This window comes from Pseudopipra pipra, chromosome 1, assembly GCF_036250125.1.
Source record: "Pseudopipra pipra isolate bDixPip1 chromosome 1, bDixPip1.hap1, whole genome shotgun sequence".
In the NCBI taxonomy this organism is placed as follows: Eukaryota; Metazoa; Chordata; class Aves; order Passeriformes; family Pipridae; genus Pseudopipra; species Pseudopipra pipra.
The window spans coordinates 130803338-130825611 of record NC_087549.1 but is presented as its reverse complement, the minus strand read 5'-3'; the positions used below and the strand labels follow the sequence as shown (position 1 = coordinate 130825611).

Here is a 22274-nt window from a genome sequence, read left to right as displayed (position 1 = left end):
AATTAGTGAGAACAGGGATGTTTCAGGAATCCTGCCTCCTTCTGCAGCTTTGGCATTTAGCTCTCTGTGGGCCATAGGCACCTCCTTCCCTTGGCACACTGCCTCTATTGCCAGTGCATGCAAGCTCTGAGCTCTGGTCTATGTTTTTATCCTTCTATGTCATTTATTAAAAAAAAACCCCAGCACACAAAACCTCACCAAACCCATGGTGGTTTCTCTCTTCCTTACCCCCCTTATACTTGAATCAGTAGCATAAGCTTTAACTAAGAAGTTTGTAAGGGCTTGCTGCTCAGCTGGCCATGTTGAACTTGCATCTCCCAGGTCCTGGGGGAATGCCCCAGTGAGCAGGCTGCCCGGGAGGCTGGAGCTGGGGAGGGAGCGGTGCTGCCAAGGCTGTGTGAGTAGGCTGAGAGGAATGCGGGAATCCTGGGGCCTGGAGGAGGATGATTCCTGGCCTGGCTCTCCCAGCAGGGAGGAGTAACTTCTGGCCTCTGTTCCCAGCTTCCAGAGTTGTTTGTGCATTTTAAACACAACTCCAAAACAAGTCCAAGGAGTGCAATCTGTATTTTTGTTATTCTGCTTGAAGCCCTAACTGCTCAGGGGTGAACATACATTCATGTCTTCTGTTCCCCTCCCCCTGCTACATCTACCCTCCAGCCTCGTATTTAAACATGTTTTTGAGGCAGGAGACAGAGAGGAGGCAGGAGAAGAACATCTTGCTGAAGAAACCTTTAACTCAGGTGTCTCCTGTTTTTTCCCAGTGAGTGCTCTAACCATCAGGATACTGTATGAAAATAAACACAACAATTTCTTCCTCTCTGGCTGTGTTTTAAAAGAAAATGTTCACCTCTTTGTTTTGTGAAGTACTCTGGCCTCCTTCTGTAGGCTGGGTGTGTTCTGAGCACAGGTATTGGCTCCTTGGGGGCCAGAGTAGCACCTGGGGATTTGGGGTCTTCAGTTAGAATAGGCATGTGACACAGTTGCCAAGCTGTTTCATTTTCTGCTTCCATAGAAATAGAATTTTTAGAAAACTTCCAGGTTTAAGTGAGAGGTGTCCTTTGGAGTAGGAACTTGTAGATGCTTGGTTTATGGTTTTGGAATTGCTATAAAATCATATAGATGTTCTCTATTGAATGTAGTCTTAACTGAGTAGGGCCTCATATTAGTGCCCTTGCTCCTTTTCCTATCTCTTTGCCTATTCTGTTTCCAAATCTGTTTAAAAAAATAAAAATAGTTATTAATCATAGTTTCTGTCATAATTATGTCTCTGTAATATTGCTCATCATTACAACCACTTCTTTCAATCATCCATCTTGTGTTAAATCTGTGTAACAACTTCTTTCTACAGAAGATAATTAGATTCAATTATAAGCATAGCGTTTTTTTTAGGAAATACTGTCATTATTGAACCTACTGCTTTTCATTCATCAAAAATCAGAATTTAATAGAGCACTCATACAGTTTATAAAATTTTGTATATAAGTCAACCCTTTCTTGTCTCTCACTTTTTAATGTAACCTCTTCCGTATTTTTTTTGTTGAAGGTGCTGGGCCAGTTTACTACTTGCTCCATCAAATTAATTTATAGTAGAGGTTCAGTGAAACAATCTTGCTGTTTCGAGGGAGATGGTAGATGTACCTCTCGTGATAGAATTTTATCCATAAATTTAGATACAACTTCTCTCAGAAAACACTGTGAACTAATTTCAGCCTAATACTGTACTCTTTATATTATGCTGATTACATTGCTCTCTGTTCAGACAAAATATACAGCTTTATTCCAGTACCTTTTTTCCCTAAAAATCTCATGAACTAAAAATCAACATGGCAAATTACTCATTTCTACTTTATTATGTGGTGAAAGTGAAACAGTGGATGATTTGCCATCCAAGGTCTGGACAAAATTTGAAAGTAGTTAAGATTTTCCCCTTCAGAAACCTAATTCTCTCCATAATTATTGTAATTTCTGCGGCGCACAAAGCCCCTCTCAAACTTCACTGGGGATAGTTTCCATGGGAACCAGAGAATGAGAACTGATGAGTCTTGAAACAGTCAAATAATAATATTCCTTTTTACAAGTGGGCAAAGATTTACTTCTCCAGTGTTTAATGGAAGGCACTAGAGCTTATTATGTTTTGAAGGAGAGGAAAAAAAAGACATCTGGAAGGAGGCCAGGTGTGCTTCGTACACCTGTAGGGTTCATAATTTCTGTATTAAAAGAGAAAACCACTACATTCTCCTGTGTTTGTAGGCTTCCTGAATTATAGGAAGGGAAACTTTCTGTTAAATTCGAACACTCGCAGTCCAGGGAAGTTGAGGCGGGAGTAGCAGTCATGAGAAGGTGAGTTGATTACATGTGTGGTAGAGGTAGAGAACCACATCATGAACACAAAATTTTAGAGGCTGTTGAATGATCCTGCAGAAACCAGCCCTTAGGAAGGCTTTCCAGGTGCTAGGGTTGACCTGACTCCAGAATTGAACTCTCCTGTTTTTTGTACAATGTTAAGTGCCCTCTTACCACGGCTGAGTATTAGCAAGAATGGAGGCTGTTTATTGCAATTTCTTGTAAGGGAGAAGACTCCCTCAAGAGTGATCTGAAGTAAAGTCACTCTGAAGTCCAATGAGGTGCTCTGCTAAGCTGGCCATTATTTGGTTGTCATAGTTGTAGTCATTGGGATTATTATCCTGAAACACTGAGAACACCATGTGTCCATTCCTGTGAGAAAAAAATATGGAAAACATAGAGGAATGTCTTCCCTCCTTTAGATCTTTGACATTGTTGTGAAAGATGACTTCCGAAAGAAGAAGAAAGTTCCGCAGATCTTGCAGCAAACTTGCAGTTCTCTGTAAATGCTGATGCGTAGAAAAGACCAGAAATCTGTTCCTAACACAGAAATAAATTTGACCAATATGTGGAGTTTTAATATAGCACACTTTAAACTTGAATTATAGAAGGGTAAATGGCAAGGTATGTTTTTAAAAAATATGTTTTATCTTAAACTCATTTTTATATTCTTTACCATTATCTGCTTTTCCAGTGGTTTTGGGTTTGAGTATTTAATATACACCTTTGTGTAATTATTTTGATCTCTATTTCACAAACATAAAGAGAGGAAAATGAAAAGTGCACATAGAGTATTATTACAGTGTTTGGAAAAACGTGGGGGGTTTTTTGCAATTAGTTGAAATAATAGAACCTGAAGGAGAATATTGTTATTTCTGCATTGTATAATAAATATAGATGTGATTAATGATCTAATCCAGTGATTAAATTAAGAAATCCCATTTCTGTCTCTTGCCAGTAACTAATATGTTGTAAACACTGAAGGCAATTACTGTATTTAAAAATGAGGACTGAAAATTTAAAATATTTTTTCTTAGCGTGTGGATGGAGATAAATAAAATGAAATGCTTGCATTAAAAAAAAGAGTGTGAAATGGATTTTTCTACATTAGATAAGTATTTTGGTGGGATTATGAGATATGAACCCAGTTGTATTACTGAGGAGGATGGGGTGGCAGATGAAGCACAGTTCTGCTCTGTCTTTGGGTCACCTTACTTTGGCACCCTTAGCCATGCACTAAGTGACGCTGCAAGCAAGAGCTGTGCAGTTTAAATGTGTAAAGTGGTGCCCATTTTGTTCCCGAATTCTAATATCGGATTTCCTACTGTATTTTAAATGCCTTCATGTAAATTACTGCCCTTTGCAGGTCTGGTGATCAAAAATAAACACAAATAAAGATTATTTCATGGGTTTAATGCCTAGGAGACTTTATTCACTTCTTACTTCTTGTCTGAGATAAGTATTTCCCCAGTTCTTTAATTTGCTATTAGCTTTATACATTATGTCTGCCTTGACTTCCAGAAGTGAAGAACAGCACAGAAATTCTTCATTCCTGTGACCAGCTGACCTAACTGAAGTTATTCTGGGAAAGAGACTGCTTCTTCCCTTTCCTACGGTCTGTAAAACAGGCTTGTTGTGGATGTGGCATGTAGCAAGCCACCAAATGCTACTATTGGTGGGCTGCTTAACACCACGTTCCCTACTGTTCTCTGAGTTAGATCTCTAATTGCTGACCACAAACACTAGGCAAGATGATTATTAGAGGAGAAACTGAAGACTTTTACCACTGATGAATCATAAATCTCAAACACTTTTTCTTTTAGAGAAAAAGACATCAAGGCTACTGCTTATCTTGAAGGTCTGGGTGACACAGTGAGGAAGAACGTGAGGATAATCATATGGGAACAGCAGAAATGTTGGTGGTTCCTAAACATCTGATAGGAGACAGTGGAACAAAGGACAGGGCTGATACAACTGCCATTTCATCACAGCGTGCCCAAATCAAACAGCATCGTTTCCTGGGAGATCGAACAATGCTGCGTGCCTATTAATCATGAGAGAAGCTCTCTGCTGCTCTCACAAGTCCTCCAAAACCTGCCTAACTCAAGTGGGCGAGGATCAGCCCACCCATGACAAACTGCTGCGGCTTTGTCCTACATACTGTATATTATCAAAAATGTTATGTCTGGTCTGAACAAAATGTCCAAGTGTGATAAATGTGGGCAATGCTTCAAGAAAGTGGGCTTGTCTTCATGAGAAAATTGTACCAACTTTAAGTTGGATTAATTTATTTTAATTAGGCTAATCTACAGACCTTCCTGAGACAATCTTTTTTTTGTAAATATTGCTGTCACGCTCACTGAAATAAATGTTTTGTGCAGATTACTGTGTAGCTAAATTGGTCAGAAATCACATCAAATTTGCAGTGACTTTCTCAAGTAGCTATGATTATATGCTCTGGTCTTCTTTACATTGTACTCTTAGTTCCCTCTGTTTATTATACAAATGTAGGTGCTTTAAGAAGGTTTTCAGTGAAGCAGCAGGCATCTTCTTCCCCCACAAAGAGAGCCTCTATTTCTGAAGATTAGAGAAGGCTTTGTGTAGTCCTGACTATGGAATGTACAGCCAAACTCTTCTCAAACTGCATGTGGTAGTCCTCACTGCTGGAATTAATCTAAGTTTGATATAGTACAAGTCAGAGTTAATGATACAGCTCTTTTTATTGTTGAAAATCTTGGTAGAACAATGCTAATGGAAAATTCACTCTACTTTTGTAAAGTGTAATATTCCAGGAGAAGGCAAAACTATCAGATATACATTTTTTTTCTTACATATCCAAGGAAAGAATGAATGTTCACTCGGTAAGTAAGCTTTTCATTGAAGAAATACAAGCATCAAATAATTTAGAATCACTAAAAATCTGTTTACTGTGTGCTTATTCTCTGATATGCTTGACTGTCAGTCATCTGTGTTTTATTGTGTTTTACTATTTGAACTTCATTATGAGATGAAAAACTTGAAGGCACTTTTAAAATGTAAGCTAGGTTAGAAAAAGCACTGTTCAGGATGTCACAAGAGTAGTTTAAAAGAAGCTTCTTACTGTGACATTCATGTCTAACATCAATATGCTGGGGCAAGTATAATAGTAACAAGAATAACAGTAGTTATTAAAAAAAAATCTGATTCCCAGGGAAGGGGAGAAGCATGAAAGCAGAATTATTTTAATGACCCAGCAAGACAGTTCTGCCACCAAAGTCTTTATTACTTGTTTATGTAGTCTTGTGTAAATGAAGAACATTTTGTTTATTTAAAAGATGCAATGTATATTTTATGTTGTTTCTTCCAATTATGCATGCCAAATATATTTTACCTTACAGAAACCTTTGAGGCAATTATTCGAGAATTTGGCAAGAAGTAACTTAATGACCACTAAGTAGTCCTTCAAACAAGAAGTCGCTCTTTCATCTGTGAAAAGTAAACCTAAAAGTGTAAGTAAGGTTAGGTAAGAGAGAAAAAGAGTAGGCTAAGCATCAAACTAGTTTAACTTCAACTTTTACAATAGTGGGAAGCAGCTCAGGAAGTACAACCCATTTATCATTATTTCCAGCTACTCTACATTCCTTTTTAGCTTAGACAGATATTACAATGTGTATGACATATCCTAGGATTATTTTTACAATCATCATACTGTTTATCTCTGAAAATATATCAGATCCCCCCTTTACCATACCACTTTTTGAGTTAAACTTACTGAAGTCTCTTTTTTTAAGGAAAGAAAGGACTGCTAGACCAGAATATCCTAAAACAACTGGCAAGGAATTTGTTCAGGACCAAGCAAAAGCAGTACCCCAAAAATAACTACAATTTGGTATGTTGGAAGCGTAACCTTCCCCAGAGCTGATCTGTTTCTGATTTCACTGAAATGAAAGGCTGTCTTCTGTTCAGTTTTTGTAGCAGAGGATTTAGACTCACAGGAACTCAGCAGATGCCCTGGTGATATGCTAGTTAAGCTTAAGTGACTCAAGCAATGCTGACTTAGACTAAAAGAGGATCTACTCTAATAAGCGGGGTTATGTTTTTGACCTTGGTAACATGATGGTGACTTACACAGCAATCTGATAGGGTTTTATACTGTTCTCTTTTCAAGAGGCAAAACGTTCCCACAATGTATTTGGGTTTTTGGCAATTTGGTAGCAGGAGGCTACAGTGGTAGCTTCTGTGTGAAGATGATAGAAGCTTCTCTTGTGTCTGATAGAGCCGATGCCAGCTCCAAGATGGACCAGCCCATCAGTGGCAGTGGTAGAGCCTTTGGGATAACATAATTAAGAAGGGGAACAAAGTTATATGTGGAAGCAATTACAGCCAGATAAGACAGGATTGAGAATATGTGAAACAACTCTGCAGACATCAAAGCCAGAGAATAAGGAGGGGGAGGAGGTGCTACAGGCGCTGGAGCAGAGATTTCCCTGCAGCCTGTGGTGCAGACCATGATGAGACAAGCTGTCCACCTGCAGCCCATGAAGGTCCATGGTGGAGCAGAGATCTACCTGCAGCCCATGGAGGTCCACAGTGGAGCAGAGATTCACCTGTAGCCCATGGAGGACACCATGCTGGCGCGGTCCTGAAGGAGGCTGTGACCCCGTGGGAAGTCCATGCTGGAGTAGGCTCCTGGCAGGACCTGTGGCCCTAAGGAGAGAGGAGCCAACACTGGAGCAGGTGTGCTGTCAGGAGGTGTGACCTCACAGGGGGCCCGCCCCAGAGCAGTCTGTTCCTGAGGGACTACACCCTGTGGAACGGGCACACATTGGAGCAGGGAAAGAGTGTGAGGAGTCCTCCTCCTGAGGAGGAAGGAGTGAGTGGCAGACACAATGAACTGACTGCAACCTCCACTCCCTGTCCCCCTGAGCTGGAGGGGGAGGAGGTAGAGAATTTGGGAGTAAAGTTGAGCCCAGGAAAAAGGGAGGGGTAGGGAAGATTTGCTTTTTATTTCCTCATTATCCTGATTACTTTGGTAATAAATTAAACTAATTTCCCCAAATTGAGTCTGTTTTGCCCATGATGATAACTGCTGACTGATCTCTCTCTGCCCTTATACCAACCCACGAGCCTTTTGTTATATTTTCTCTGCTCTGTCCAGCTGAGGAGGAGAGTGATAGATCAGCTTTGGTGAGCAGCTGCTGTCCAGCCAGGATCAATCACAAAGCACTCCCACACAAGCTCTAGAAAGACTGAGTTCATGACTGTGTTTTGGGAGACTTGTACCACTATGTGCCAGGCCTTCTTGACCTCTCAAAACAATGGCCTCGGGGAAAAATACTTTGCTTGCTTCCCTCTCCTTGTCTATTTATTCCTCAGTGGTCCTGTGGACTGAACCCTTGCCTATGTATAAGAGAAAAGGGTAAAGAGAAAAGAATACTGGGAGCTCTGCTCCTGCTTGTTTGGGCAAGCAAATCTATAGACTGTGTAGTCAAGGGGCATGGAGATGGCCTTCTCCTTGTTTTCTCTATCTAAACGTGGCATCCTAATGTGGGAGGTGCAGAAGCATTTCACATACTGCTCTCTGCTCTGTAACCATATAGAGCAAGACCACAGCATGTGTGGCAGGAAAAGATTATGCCACAGGAGGGGCTTAGTAGTTAGCTTTCCTCTATTATGAACTGTGATTAGCTCAACTAAGAAGAAGGAGGGCAAAAGGAGAGTTTCTGCATCCTACTGTGAAGGTTATGTCTTCTGTTTTGGTATTGATGGCTACTAGACTGTAGCTACAGTGGCCACAACCCTCCAGCAGAACTCCTTTCGGTCTATATCCTTTTCATTCAGAAAGTTTGAAAAGAGGTAAAAAATTATGTAGGATTCTGATCTGGATTCATTGAATTTGGATTGTACAGGCTTGGTTGAACAATGAAATAAGCACAGAAAAATTAGCACCATCACTATAATTTCCTGCTGCCTGACATTGGTTGAATATACACACTCAGCTTTCAAAATGTACATACAAATAACTATGACATAGCCCAATATTTAAGACTTCTGCTTTTTTTTTTTTTAGAAGATATCACCTCCCATTGCCTTGTTTACTTTACATAGTTTTGCACATATTTGAAATAACAGAATCAATTATACCTACCTAAGGTATGTAAAATAGATAAATAAACACAAAATCAATTCCCTTTTCCAAAAGCAACACAGAACAAGTGGTACTTCATGAGACATGAACAACTTTCTAATTAACGTGAATCTCTAGTTTTAGAACATTTTAAGGCAGTATAGCCTGCAACAATTACTCTTACTTTAAAAACAGTCTGTTTTGTGATGAGTTATGTTCAGCCCTCAGAAGGGAAAAGTTAAAGAAACATTGTCATAATAATGTCCAAGATTAGCACGCTAAATAAAAAAATACAGTTCTCCTCTGGAGTGTCTATTTTTTTTTTCTCCATGAAGAACACAGACTGTTATGTATGTGTCCTCTTTAAAATTTCTTGTGTTACAGATGAATCAGTTAGTGAAGAATTCATGACTCATTCCTACAAAAAAATTTCTTGAACTTCCCCACCTATGTGGCCTGAGGATCATACCCCTACTGACTTATCTTCTAGCAAGCTTTCTCATTTCATCAGCAAGAAGTTCTTAATTTTCTTTTTGATATTGCATCCATGAGGACATGGTTGTTGAGTTATCACTGAAATGGAAGGCATGATCAAACTCAAGATTTCTAGCATTACAATCTGACTACAAGCACAGCTGGTATGTATCATGGGTAATCATATATTCTGTGGGACAAAGTATTACAGGTAGTTTTAGGCTGAAAACTAGTGTGTATCTTAGTAAGGGTATTAATTGCAGATGGTTGGATATTTGATTTCAAGTTTATGCTTTTCAAGCTTACTACAAATGAAATGGAAAAGGCAAAACTTTAAACAAGGCTACATAGTCAGGGATTTCCATTCAATGCTGAATCATATGGTTTACATCTACCAAGATGTAAATTTGGTTTACATCTCTGCTAGAGTGTTGTGGCCATGTAGGTAGCTACAGTCTAGTGGAAAACCCCCCATCAATACCAAAGGACAAATAACAGAAGTGGGCAGAAGGTTGATTTTCTCAAAGAGCAGTATAGCAGAAGTCATTCCTTGCAATTAGATGGTTTGACAGAGCAAAGGTTTTAGTGAAAGAAGGCAGAAAAAAATTAAGGCTTGAATTTTGAGATCCTGAATCCCTGAAATTCCTGCTAGCATTTGTTGCCAGACTGAAGACCACAGGGACAGAAAGGGTACCTGCTATGTATAAACAGGGAAAATAGTATATGCAATTTTTCTAAAACTTATCTGTATGAACTGACCCATAAAAATTAAGGGCAGGCAGGGAGTGGATTACTTGCACTCAGAGATCCTAAAGTGACTTGTCCAGCTTGTTGTTTGGTCATAATAAGTTTTTTTCTCATTTCTTTAGTAATATGAGATATACAGTGTCCTTTGAAGGATCCTTTACTTACCCTTTTGTATTACTACTGCATCCCAGTTTTATTCAGCATATTGAAAGAACTGTCCAAGTGGTAACATATACATTTATATTTCCCTAAAAATGTCTTCTCCTTCTCCTGCTTTGCCCCCCACTATTTCAACATTCATTCCCAATTTTTGTTCTATCACCAACAGATAGTTCTGCTGACTATTTTGTGAGTTCAGTACTATAGCAGCACTGGATGCAAGCTTCAGCAAATCTATTTAAAAGGTAAATAGGAAGTGTTTGGGGCATTTAAGGAAGTGCTCTGGGCAAAATTCAGAAAGCCTGCCTAAAAATAAGTAGTTTAGCCTTATGCATGTATTGTCTTTATTTATACCTTTATCGTACAGGTTCAGAGTCCTAAACTTAACTTTCAAGCAATCCAGTGCTTTTTGCCATTTGGGAGGTCTGCAAATATTTCCTTTTCTGGTGATCAGGATGGTTCAATATACTCAGAAAGATATTCCCCATTCTCTTTACTGGTTCACAGTGTTCCTATGTGGCCCATAATTTTTAAGCATAATGAATTCAAGAAAACCGTAGCATAATTTGATGATTTAAGAATCTTTATCCTTATAAAAAACCCCAGGATTTGGTGTCTTGGTACAATGTAAAATAGTTAAAATAGCAGAATTTCATTGAGTGTTTTCTCTTTGCAAAGGAAAAGATTTTTTTCCATCTCATAAGTTGCCTCAGTTGTTTTTCTAAACTTAAAATAGGTAACAAACCAGGTGTATCCTTTGTTATGATACTCCAGTGATTTTTATATTGAGAAGTCATGAGAAGATCTTTGTTAAAAAATGATCCATCCATGATAATGCCACCATCTGCTGTCCAAGAAGAATGGAGAGCAATGAAAACGAGAAATAGCAAAATCTGAAACTCACTTGGTGCAGACTCCCTCCAGCAATCCACAAATCTTATTCAGGCATCTGGCAGGGACTTGGCAGCTTTGCAGTTGTGGGAAGTGAAAAATGATGATAGTTAAACTTATGCCTAGCGTTCTCTTATTTTTTACAAAGATGGTAAAATAGTAATGTGGTACCCATTTGCAGGCATGCATCTATGTATAGCTTCAGATGCCCCCCCCAACAAAGCACTAAACTGCTGAGAACATCATGCATGGGCGAACTGTAGTGGTAGTGAATTTGGGTTTGATTAAACTCCCACTCTCTCAGCTGTTTCTGAAGATTTGGTGCACTGTATTCTTTTTCCTTCTCTGAATGGCACTGAGCATTACCAGTAGTAGCACCATGAGTTACTACTACCTCATACTATATTAAATATCCATTTACTTTTTTTCCTTGCAGTGACATAATAGAAGAATCTTTTTGATGAGATTAGTCTCTTCACTGCCTGTATATGCTCTGTTTACCTACAGCTGGGAATTTTTGGGACTGATTAGATGGTGTCTCTACCATACAACCTACATGAACCAAAGCCAGTGATTTCATGCCTGATAGGCATCATAGACAAGGCATTAGTGGAACTCTCGAGGCTGCCTATATAGAGGCATCGACACATGCAGCCAACTTTTCTTTTGTTTCTGTAATTTTAATCCCTATCTGAAAATTCCACTACACCTAAAATAGATAAGTAACAAGGGTCAAGTTCTTTTGCTCCTCATGCACTCCTTACAACTTCCCTCTCAGATCTGACAGGTTGTTGGCAGTTTTGTACCCATCTGTATTTTTCTTCTGCCTCCACCTCCTCACCATCTCTTCCTAAATGTGTTCTTTCTTTCACATTGCACAGTGTGAAACTAATGCAGACTGCTGGGTGGTAGGTCTAAACTAGCTTAGACATCTGTAATCTCACTTTCATTCACTCACCCTTCAGTCCAGCCCTCTCTCCCCACCCTTCTTTACACCAGTTTTTCTTAGATGACAGGATAGTCCTTGGAAGAGAGGCTAGGCATTTGTAAGAGGTGTATTACACCGGGCATTGCCACACAACAGAAGGAAAGAATAGTAATATGAGGAAAAACTAGTAATATGACCTCATTATAAAGCATTTTAGCATAACTTGAATTTATATAAAGCCCTCGGTAAAACAGTTAAAATTCTTCATCCTGTTTGTTCTTGGTTCTGCATCCTCTCCTGTTCACTTGTATACTCTGGTATGTTCACTTCTATTGGGCTATCAGGCAGCCTGCTTGCAGTACCTGCTTTTGCTGTCCAGAAACTAGCACATACAAATATTTAGGTCCAAACCCTACTATCAGCTTATTTACTAAGTGCTCTTGTTATTGTGCTAAAGTGTGCATGACTCCATGCCTAAATGAATGAAAATGGTCACCTTTAACAGGGGGCACTTGAATAATTTGTGGCCTTCTCAGTTCCGAGTGCCATTCAGCAGATGCATCCTGGAGCTCTTCATTCTCTTTGTCATTTCACAGTAAAGATACAAATGACCAAATCGGACATAACTTGTTTGGTGAAAATGGATGGTTGAGTTGTGTGTAAATATACTTGCCTTGGTAGCAGGAGTGCTGTTTGCCTCTGGTTTAGATAGAACCATCTCCTCATGGAGAACTAAGGATCCATTACCTAAACCCACTGTGCAGGTCTATTCGAACACTTGCTAATACAAGTTACAGCTTCTCAAGTTCTTCTAGAGATGCGTCTCGTCCCTTCTGAGAGAGCGTGCATCTACTTTGTTCTTACCAGAAATATGTGCTGCATCAGAGTATTCAGAACAGAAAGCAGCTTTTCAGAATGCAACCCTTTTCTCGAAGAACAGGAAATGGAGCTTCCAAATAATGGAAGCTTTAATTTTCTAGCTGTCTTGGGTGGATTTAGCCCCTGACTTAACAGAGAAATGACAAGAGGTTTCCCTTGTATAGCAATGCACGATGTACTTACAGAGCTAACAGAACATACCTCTGCAGACAAATAGAGAAACTCAGTATGTTTTTCCACTTTTTCTCCCACATTTTTTCCACAAGTGGTGTCTCCAGGAGGCTTGGACACGTGTGAGGCGGGAGGCAGTGCCCCTTTCCCCCGACAGGGTGCGCCAAAGAACAGCTCTTCACCCACCTCAACGGCCTCACACTTGAATTTGGGCTTTTTATGTTACACGCCTGAAAGTTTAGTATTAGACCCGTTATTCAGTGTGTGGGATTGTGATCTTTCTTTTCTGTTACCCTGGTGGCTTGATGGTCTTGCCTGTGCAAAGCTGGCTACCTTATAGCAGCTATTGCTTGGTAATTTTGTCTTGGGCAATGGCCCAGACCCTTCAAAAGCTTGTGTCTCCTGCCTCATGCAATTGCTTGTTCTGTTTCATGCAAATATTTATGTAATCCTATTCATCTATAATGTTATACTGATTAATGTGAGTGTTCCTTCCCTTTCCTGAAAATGGCATAGTTAAATCTGTATACTTTGATTCATTAACTCTTATGTCTGTGTTTCAACATGATGGCAGTGTTCTCATTTTTCTTTTCAATGGTGTGATGAAGTGGTCACCCTTCTTGATTTCACTTTCTCTTTACACAAGTGCTTTATTGTTCACACAGAACTCTTATTTATAGACACCTCTAACTGGTAACCTGTATTTCTACAGTGACTGCAGCACAGTGATATTGTTTCTATGCTTTGGCAAAGGACACAGCTTTTCCAAAATAATAGAATATTTTTAGCTGGCCTACGTTCATGATCTGATGCCACACAGAACACAGTAATTAAGTATTTAATGCTTTTATGCACTAAATTAAACTAACTAGCAAATCTAGCTTTAAGAGAGAATTTTCACTGAGGGTGTGTTACCAAGACAGTACCTGTAAGGTAGGGGAAAATGTAATCAAAGGACATGGCAGGTAACAAAGATATGGCACTATGGAACTATATTTGGTTCTACATTCTATAAGTGACACATTGCTATTTTGAGCTAAACAGCTGTTCTCTCATTTTTATTTATTCAAGTTACTAAATTTTTGTAAAGGAGAAACTAATTCCACTAATGCAACCATAACCAGCCTACATTAATGTTACCAGGAGGGCTTGGTGCACAGACTACTAAGATGTGAGCTCAAATAGAGGCATAAGCATCAGCTTCAGGATGGAGCAATCCATACAAATTTTTTCCCACTTGCCAACAGATTGCACACTGCAAGGCAGCAGTGCTGTGCTGTATTTTGTGAACTTCGGCCTCTCTTTCTTTCTTTCTCCAAGAAGTCATCTGTTGCTGTTTCCAGAATGGCAGTATAGGCTCCAAAGTGCCACTAAATTTGAACAGTCAGCTGGAAAAGGTGAAAACTGAACTTCCTGTCTTCTCCTCTTCATGGCCCAAAATGTTATCTGATTTACCAAGGCAGAGATTCCTTCAGTAATCAGATTTACTTATGTATTATTTACTGAGAGTGTCATGTACACTCATAAACTCTGATCATCAAGTATGTTTCTCCTCCTAGTGTACTTCTCCCTCTTCTCCCAGTTTGGCTCACTAAGTGTTTTTTTAAGAATAACAGTGGATATTTACTGCACAAGAAATACTCTCATAATACACAAACTGCCAAACCCCATTATTTTCTGTATTCTAAATTCAAACTGTTAAGAAAAACTTAATTTCAATAGAAAATTAATTTTGTTACAGTAAGAAAATATTTACATGAAGAGACAATTATTAAATTATTATAGTGAGGCTCTCAGCTATCTCTTATGTCTACTTTTCTGGTTTGAAATAGTTGAATTAGTAACATTTCCAAGTCTGAATCTTTCTCATTGATGTTGGAGAGTTTCCTATACCGTGTATCTACATATGATACTTATCTGATGAATCAAGGTATGTGACAGGTACATACCTTGCAGGATCTTACTCTTTTTGTCAACTAATCTGTTTTATGGAATGTTTCCTAACAATTTCCCCACCTGAATAGTTTAAGATGAAATATAAGTTTTGCCAGGATGGATTCTTAGCAAATACTAACAGACCAAACATTTAGCCTTTTCCTTTTTTGTAAGATCAAATATTTTGTGCAACGAGCTGCCATCATTCTATCTAGGCTGATAACTAATAGTTTTATGTGTTGTGCTATAAATACAGAGTTCAATGTTGAGAGTTCATGAGGGAAAGATGGGGGAAATACAGCTCTTTTGACTATTCTTAGGATTTCCAGCTTTTAATGCAGGCAGAACCACTATTTCAAAGTAAGTAGTTGTATGCAGTGTATAATTCATGTTTTTTCTCTGTTTTTTCCCCCTTGAAAATTCTATTTTATTCTAGTCATAGCTGTGCATTTTTTGAATAATTTAAAAGCAGAATGTTTAAGAATGAATGTGAGAATCTCCTCACACTAACTGAGAAAAGGCTACTACTAGCCTGAGTTTAGGCCTTCATGTGCTAATATTTGCCTTTCTCATAAACTGCTAGAATACACAGTTTTGTTATCATTAGCAGAGATTTTCTTCAGATCTTTCAGGACAAAGTTCTTTTTTTGACGTTATTCTTGAGCTTTTAAGTAATTTGACATGTTCTATGTAAAAACAGCACAATCTTCTGAAGTTGCCAAATTAGTGAGATTAATGAGCTCCCATTTTTAACTATTAATGGCTTCCTATATAAAAGAATTATACTTACTGCCATCACAGGTTGTTCATGTTTGAAACTACAGGTTATCAACTTATTATTGTAGCTGTTTGCAGTTTATTTTAGTCTCCTGCTATTCTGATACAGGGCAACTCTGCCTCGAACGTTCTTTATCTGCCAAAATGTATGTGTCTTGTTCAGACTAGATCTTTTTATTGAAATTGGATTATGTAATAAGAATTCATGAGTGTTAAGAAATAGAACTCAATTCTGTTTATGTTATGATATGTATAGGGAAGAAAAACCTCCTTCCTGCCAGTGGTTTGGCAGGATAGCAGATACAGGCTTTCTTAGACAAAGATCAAATGAAGTAAATAGTTTCCATTTCTATGTGTACATACAGGTATTATCTTGCAAGATTTGAAAGACACTGACAGGAGACAGATGATGGAATGACTTTCTTCTTTTGCCTGAGCAAAAAAAAATTGCATTGCTGCTCTGCTGTGCAAATAAATCACTATCTCAAGTCCTGAGTGGTGTAAAAGCACAGAAGTGGCTTGAAACAACTCATCAGTGACATCCAAATAGTCCTCTTTGTAAATATAATTCACAAATCTAGAATAAACAGAAAGTCAACTGTCTTCAGTGTTGCAGGACTGCACCAAAACTGGTTTTAAAAGATACCAAGTATAATTTAAAGTGATTCCATAAGGTTAAAGAACTTGGATCTCTCCCTGTCATATGTGCAAATTCAGAATCCTTTGAATGGTGTTGCTACTGCAGTGCAAGTAAAATGATAGTCATACTCTATCATATGTAAATATTAAGCTGAACAGATTTTAAATTCCCATTGGCTGGGAAATGGAGTAATTCCATAACCTCAGTGAAGTTATTTTGATTTTATAGTAACATAGTATAGCCCTTGGTCTCTTATCTTCTCTAATGTATGTTGTGCGGAATTTTAATGTTGCTCAGGAATTAACAGAAGTATCAATCATACTTTAGCAAAGCCTCAAAATACTTTCTAGTCATATGGATTATCACAAAAATACTGAAAATGTAAAAGGACTCGCAATTCTGATTTTAATAGTTAGTGCATGGCCATGCTCATATATGAAGAATCTTTCTTGAAAAGTGACATAGGAATTGAAACAAAATATAATTTAAAATTGTAGAATTTATAATAATATGTTTCACATAGGCACTGTGTAAATAAGGATGTAGATTGAAAATTTTTTTGTAAGTGATTATAATGTAAGTTTGAATACCTTAGATGCCAGTGACCAAAGCTGAACTTCTAAATGGGGTCCAAACTGTCTCAGATGGAGCAGCCAAAATTTCCAGTAGTTTCTATACATCCTGGCTGCTATGAACCTGAGGTGATATCAGAGGGATGTGAAGTTACTTAAAATAATTTTGCATTAGATTGTGTGTCAAAGCTGAGTATCGTCTGTTTGAACATCTATGCTGTCTACTTACATCACATGTAAGGAAAACATAAATGTAATAATTTAATGTGTGTTGCTTCTATCAGCATCAGTGAGCCATCTTGTTTCCTTACTTTCTACTAAAGTGTAATATAGAGGTTGTTTGCACTACTCTGCCATGAAATAGTACAAATGTTCTTTTAGGTACATTGTTTAACATATATATCATAGGTAAGAAGGGGCCATTTTGTTTGCACAACTTGTGTTAGAAAATAGATTTAAAAATATCTGTGGCTCAAGTTATGTAGATATGGTAGTGGATACTTTTCCAATTATCTTTATATAATTAGAAGTGAATTAGTCTCTTTAAAATTGCTTCAGTTGTTTCATTGGTTGTTTAATGTTTGCTTGTGTCTCTTTTTTTGCTTGTATCTGTGAATTATAGAACTCTTACAGATACCTATCTGGTACATGTTAAGCTCTTCAACCACTCTGCCTGCTTAGACAAAATTCACAAAGGGAGTAGAATGTTTAAATTTCTGTTTTATGTCTCTATTCTTCTTCAATGACACTTGAAGTTCTGTTAATGTATTTTTATCTCCAAAAGTCAAGCAGCTCTCTAAGTGTTCCTACAGCTTCCTGTCTACAAAATCATACAGATAGAAAAGCACTGCCAGAAAGGCTGGGCCTCAGATACGGTATGTTTATAATTTAATAGGGAATGTCCTGCTTAGCTGCAATATTTTCAGTCCCTGTGCAGGGAATCACCTGCAGGACTTCTTACCACAGGCAGCTGTGAAACAGTCATTCCCTTATTCTTCTGGTTTGGGAAAGGGTTTCGGAAGGGGAGCTTTCCATGACTGCTTTTGAAGCTCAGGAGCTGCATATATGCTGGCTCATGACATATCTCATCAGATCTCCTTTTCTCCCTGCTGTGCTAGCCTGCTTTGGCATGGCCACACTCAGTAGCACTCAGGGCATCCCGAATACCCCGGACCTCCTTCTGTGCCTCTGTCTGCAGGCAACAGGAGCCTGTGCTGGGGCCATGCAGTGCACCAGGATGGGCTACTTCCAGCAGTGGGAAAAACACTATTGAAACGTCTTCACTTCTGTTCCTGGCCTCTAGTATATTTATTTCTCAAAATGCTGGTTTTCAATCTAACAAGATTTGTTGTTTGCCTGTCAATACTAACATGCTGGTTACTTAAATATCATTGAGAATAACCGTTTTGAGCTGCATCCCTTTGGTGCAAATTTAACTAGAGATTGACACCTGTGAACACTTGAATGGTATATAGTACCTGTGCTTCAGTGTCATTAAAACTAATGGATCTATATACCACATGTCTTTATTTTCGGTCACCGCTGTCTTTATTCTGTGTGCATAATAATTAGTTTTCGGAATTTGCAGTGTACATCCCCAGGCCATTTTCTGGATATTTATGCAATTAGTTTAATGAACTTTGCTTAGGAGTTGCTATGTGATTAACAGTCATTACCTTCTTGGATTGCCAGTTTTACAAATTACCTAGAGATTTCATGTTCCGCAATTAAGTTTTCTTATTCGCAGCATGAAGCCAAAACATTTTTGTGGTGAACTCGCCCAGCTAACGAACAACAAAGGCATGCTGGTTGTGACTGTGCTCCAGGGGTGATCCACTGAGATCCTCCGTCCCTGTCAGGAGCTGCCAGAACAAGCGATGCCAACGGAGCTGTGCGCGGTTTCCCGGGGTTCGTCACCAGCACGTTCCTCACTGGGGCGGGCTGGGTGAATGGATCAACAGAGGGAGGGAACACGCCGGGTCTCGATCTGCAGGGAGCTCTCCGTGCGCCCGGTGCCCGGCGCGACCGCAGGTTTCCCGCAGCGGGAAGGAGCAGGAGATTTCCCGGGACCCGGGGCACTGCCCCTCCCGCCGGGGGCGGGCGCGCTGTCTCCGCCGACACGGGCGGGTGCCGAGCCGGCCCAGTCCGCAGGGGTCAGGCTGGAAACGAGCGCTCCCGGGGCGGGAAGGAGGGGATAAGCCGGGGCGGGGGCAGCCAGCGGGGATCGGCGCCGGCGGCGTGGCCGCGGCCGGGCCCGTCCTTCGCCGCTCGGCGGTCACCGCCCCGGGCCGGACTGCAGCGGGCTCGCCGCCTCCCCCGCCCCGCCGGCGGAGCGAACCACCGAGTCTCTCCGAGGAGGTGAGGCACCTGTCACCCGCGGGCGGCGGCGGCGGGCGGCGGCCCCGCGGCGGGCGACGGCGGCGGCTCGGGGCGCGTCCCGCGGGGGGGGCGCGGCGGCCGCGCCAGGGCGGCGGGCGGGCGGCGGCGGGAGCGCGGCTGCGGCGGGCGCGGCGCCTCAGCCTCCCCCGCGCCGCCGCCGCGGGTGTGCGCGCGGAGCCGTGTCCGTGCCCCGCTGCCGCCGCCGCCGCTGCCTGCAATGGCGTTGAGGCGACGCGGCGGCGGCTGCTGCCTCCTGTCAGGCGGGCGGCGGCAGCGGCCGCTCTGCGCAGAGGAGGCGCGGGGGCAGCGCTGAGCCGGGCGGTCGGGGGAGCCCGTCGCGGCTGTAGGCTGGGTAAGGCGGGGTGCGCGCTCGGAGGGAGAGGCGCCGGGCTCCGTGAGGAGCAGCCCTGGCACCGGGCTTTTGTTCCACGGGGGCGGCGGGCGGCTGCCCGGGCACTGCCCCGCCGCAAGGTGCTGCCGCCCGCGGCTCCTGCCCGGCGGCGCGGCACGGCTGCCCGAGGAGGAGCCGCCGCGGGGTCTCCAGCGCTGTCCGCTCGGGTTAAGTTTATTGCTTTCTGCGATAGCGCGGGTCTCGCCGAGAGCCGCTGCCGCGTGGCCTTTCCAGTCGCCCGTGGCGACCGGCGGGAGCAGGGCGCGGTGGCTCCGGGCGGCGGTACCGGCACCGTGTGTGCAGCGGGCAGAGCGAGGCGTCCCCGCCTCGGGGGGAGCGGCGGCGGCGCGGCAGGGCGAGGGCTGGGGAGGAGGGATGGAAGGGAAGGGAAGGGAGAGGGTTTGGCTCTGGGTGACCGCCGTGCTGCCCTTCGCTGGGCTGCGGGGACCGGGAACGAGCCCCTCGGGCCGGGGACGGGAGCAGGTCCAGCCCCTGGCTCCGTTTCTGCGTCTCCGCGTTGGGCACCTCCAGGCTCCTCCAGATGTTAAAGCCGCTGCCCGTGACAAGGGGCAACTTTCTCTAACGGGATTTCACTTTCTTTACCATGTCAGCTGAGGATGTTAACTTTGGGTGCATTTTTTTGAATTCCCTCGAGCTGATGTTTAACTTGCCTTTCTAAGCATATTATCTTTGATTGTATTTCTGCCATTATGTTTCTATGAGAGAGGAAAGATTGTCTTGCAGTGGCTCGCATTTCATGTCACATTGCCTTTCCTTTGCGTGCGTATTTGTGCCGTGGTACTTGTGAATGATAAGATGTGATAATCTGTTCTTTCACTATGGAATGATGTTATAGATTGTAAATTTTTCAAAAATCAATTTGAAAAAGTTTGTAATGATAAGTTTTCATGTGTCTGCACAGGTTGGGTTTTTGGGGTTTTTTTAGTATTTTTTTGTAAACGTCTCAAATAACAGTAAGTGGAAATTGTGACATTTAAAGTAACAGTACCTGACATGGTTCAGAAAACCCTCCTTTCTATTGCAGGTTGAATCAGCCCTTGTTCTTGAATCCTTGGTCGTGCTGCTTTGTCGGAATTGGCTGCATGTGTTTAGATATTTACCTCCAGATCTTCTGTCAAGTATGTTCCTGCTGAAGAGCAGTGGCCTCTGAGGAAAAACACTCCTCAAGCAGAATCTCAGCTGTGACAAACTACTGAGAGTGGTGCCAGAGAAACTATGCAAGCAGGTTTTGTGGTCCTGGAGTAAACATGATGAAAACAGAGTCTTCAGGAGAAAGATCAACCCTCCGAAGTGCCTCTCCTCACAGAAATGCTTACAGAACTGAGTTCCAGGCGCTGAAAAGCACCTTTGACAAACCGAAATCAGATGGAGACCAAAAAGCGAAAGAGGAAGGAGAGGCCTCGCAGAGCAGGGGAAGGAAATATGGCTCAAATGTCAATCGGATCAAGAACTTATTTATGCAGATGGGCATGGAGCCCACTGAAAGTGCTGGAGTTGCCCCTAAAACCAGGGGGAAGGGTGGCCCTGCATCACCTCAAAGACGAATTAGGCCTAAAGAATTTGTAGAAAAAGCAGATGGTTCAATTGTAAAATTGGAGTCATCCGTCTCAGAAAGGATTAGTAGATTTGATACTATCCATGATGGTCCTTCCTATTCCAAGTTTACTGAAACTCGAAAGATGTTTGAGCGAAATGCTCATGAAATGGGACACTCAAATCGCTATTCCCCAAAGAAAGAGAAAATCGTTTCCAACGAGCTTCCAGATGACTGGTGTAGCTCCAAGTCTCACAGAGGCAGCACTGATTCACTGGACAGTCTTAGCCCAAGGACAGAGACCGTCTCTCCAACTGTGAGTCAGCTCAGCGCAGTTTTTGAAAACACCGACTCACACAATGCAATCGTTGTAGAAAAGTCAGAAAACAACGAAGAGTACTCTGTAACTGGTCACTATCCACTAAACCTCTCATCTAGTGTCACAAGTATCTCCTCCCCGGGTGCAAACCTTGAGGGTTTCAGTCCTTTGAAAGAGGCTAGCACATGGTCTCCCCCAGCCAAACAGAGTACAGGCGTGATGTCTGCTGAGAATTCTCAGCAAACTAACACGCCTTCAACACCAAGACAGAAAGTGTCTACAGGCATTTCAGCAGGTTCAAAAACAACTGAAGAAATAAAGAAGAGGACAGAGGCAAGTGCTGATTCTGTTGAGAGCTCTGCAACAGGTCAACAGGATTTGGTCAGCATGCTTGACAGCGAAAGACCTGTGGACCGCTGTTCTAGGAGTAAGTCAAAAACAGAGGCGGGGGTTTTGGTGCAACAAAAGGAACAGTCAGAAAATACAGAAGGTATCTTTGATCGACCCGAAGCTGCAGAATTAACAAGAAATGTAGCTTCAGGTGGTGATTTTGCCACAGATGCGGTTTCAGATACTACTGAGTCCCATTATGATGAGACAAATGAAAAAGATGTGAATGAAGATGTGATTAATTTTCAGAGTTCCCACGTGTACATGCACTCTGACTATAATGTGTATCGGGTACGATCCAGATATAATTCTGACTGGGGAGAGACAGGTACAGAACAGGATGATTTAGATGACAGTGATGAAAATAACTGTTATGAACCTGATATGGAATATTCTGAAATTAATGGACTGCCAGATGAAGACGAAATCCCAGCCAACAGAAAAATACAGTTCAGCCGGGCTCCAATTAAGGTAAAGTTTCTTATGTTGGTTAATTTTCAAATGCAGCTTTATTTGAAGGAGATTTTGACATCTGATCTCCTCTCTGAAAAAATTGTAGAGGATCTTTTGATACATGTTTTTATTGCAGTCAACCAGTGAACATAATCTTAAATGAAG

General features: G+C 41.5%; 1 protein-coding gene and 2 long non-coding RNA genes across 9 annotated transcripts in view; 2 read left to right on the top strand and 1 right to left on the bottom strand.

The window, feature by feature from the left end:
• Nucleotides 1-545: 545 nt before the first annotated feature.
• Nucleotides 546-7043, bottom strand: LOC135425152 (uncharacterized). Its single transcript, XR_010435493.1, has 2 exons — nt 6930-7043; nt 546-1212 (listed from the first exon to the last, which is right to left on the bottom strand). It is a non-coding gene; the product is annotated as an uncharacterized LOC135425152 (long non-coding RNA).
• A 94-nt stretch (nt 7044-7137) lies between these two features.
• LOC135425273 (uncharacterized) lies at nt 7138-17127 on the top strand. The gene is made up of 4 exons (XR_010435538.1): nt 7138-7308; nt 8834-9087; nt 9999-10074; nt 15776-17127. It is a non-coding gene; the product is annotated as an uncharacterized LOC135425273 (long non-coding RNA).
• Nucleotides 17128-18636: 1509 nt separating this feature from the next.
• PPP1R9A (protein phosphatase 1 regulatory subunit 9A) overlaps nt 18637-22274 on the top strand; it is a 137839-nt gene continuing 134201 nt past the window's right edge. For 3 of the 7 annotated variants that reach the window (XM_064677172.1, XM_064677163.1, XM_064677146.1), the window contains exons 1-2: nt 19207-19353; nt 20438-22127. In XM_064677172.1, coding sequence (XP_064533242.1) covers nt 20661-22127 — 1467 coding nt within the window. In that variant the 5' untranslated portion in view covers nt 19207-19353; nt 20438-20660. Of the gene's footprint in view, nt 18981-19205; nt 19354-20437; nt 22128-22274 lie in introns of those variants that run through there. The other 4 variants (XM_064677202.1, XM_064677191.1, XM_064677155.1 and 1 more) reach the window with 3 other exon arrangements.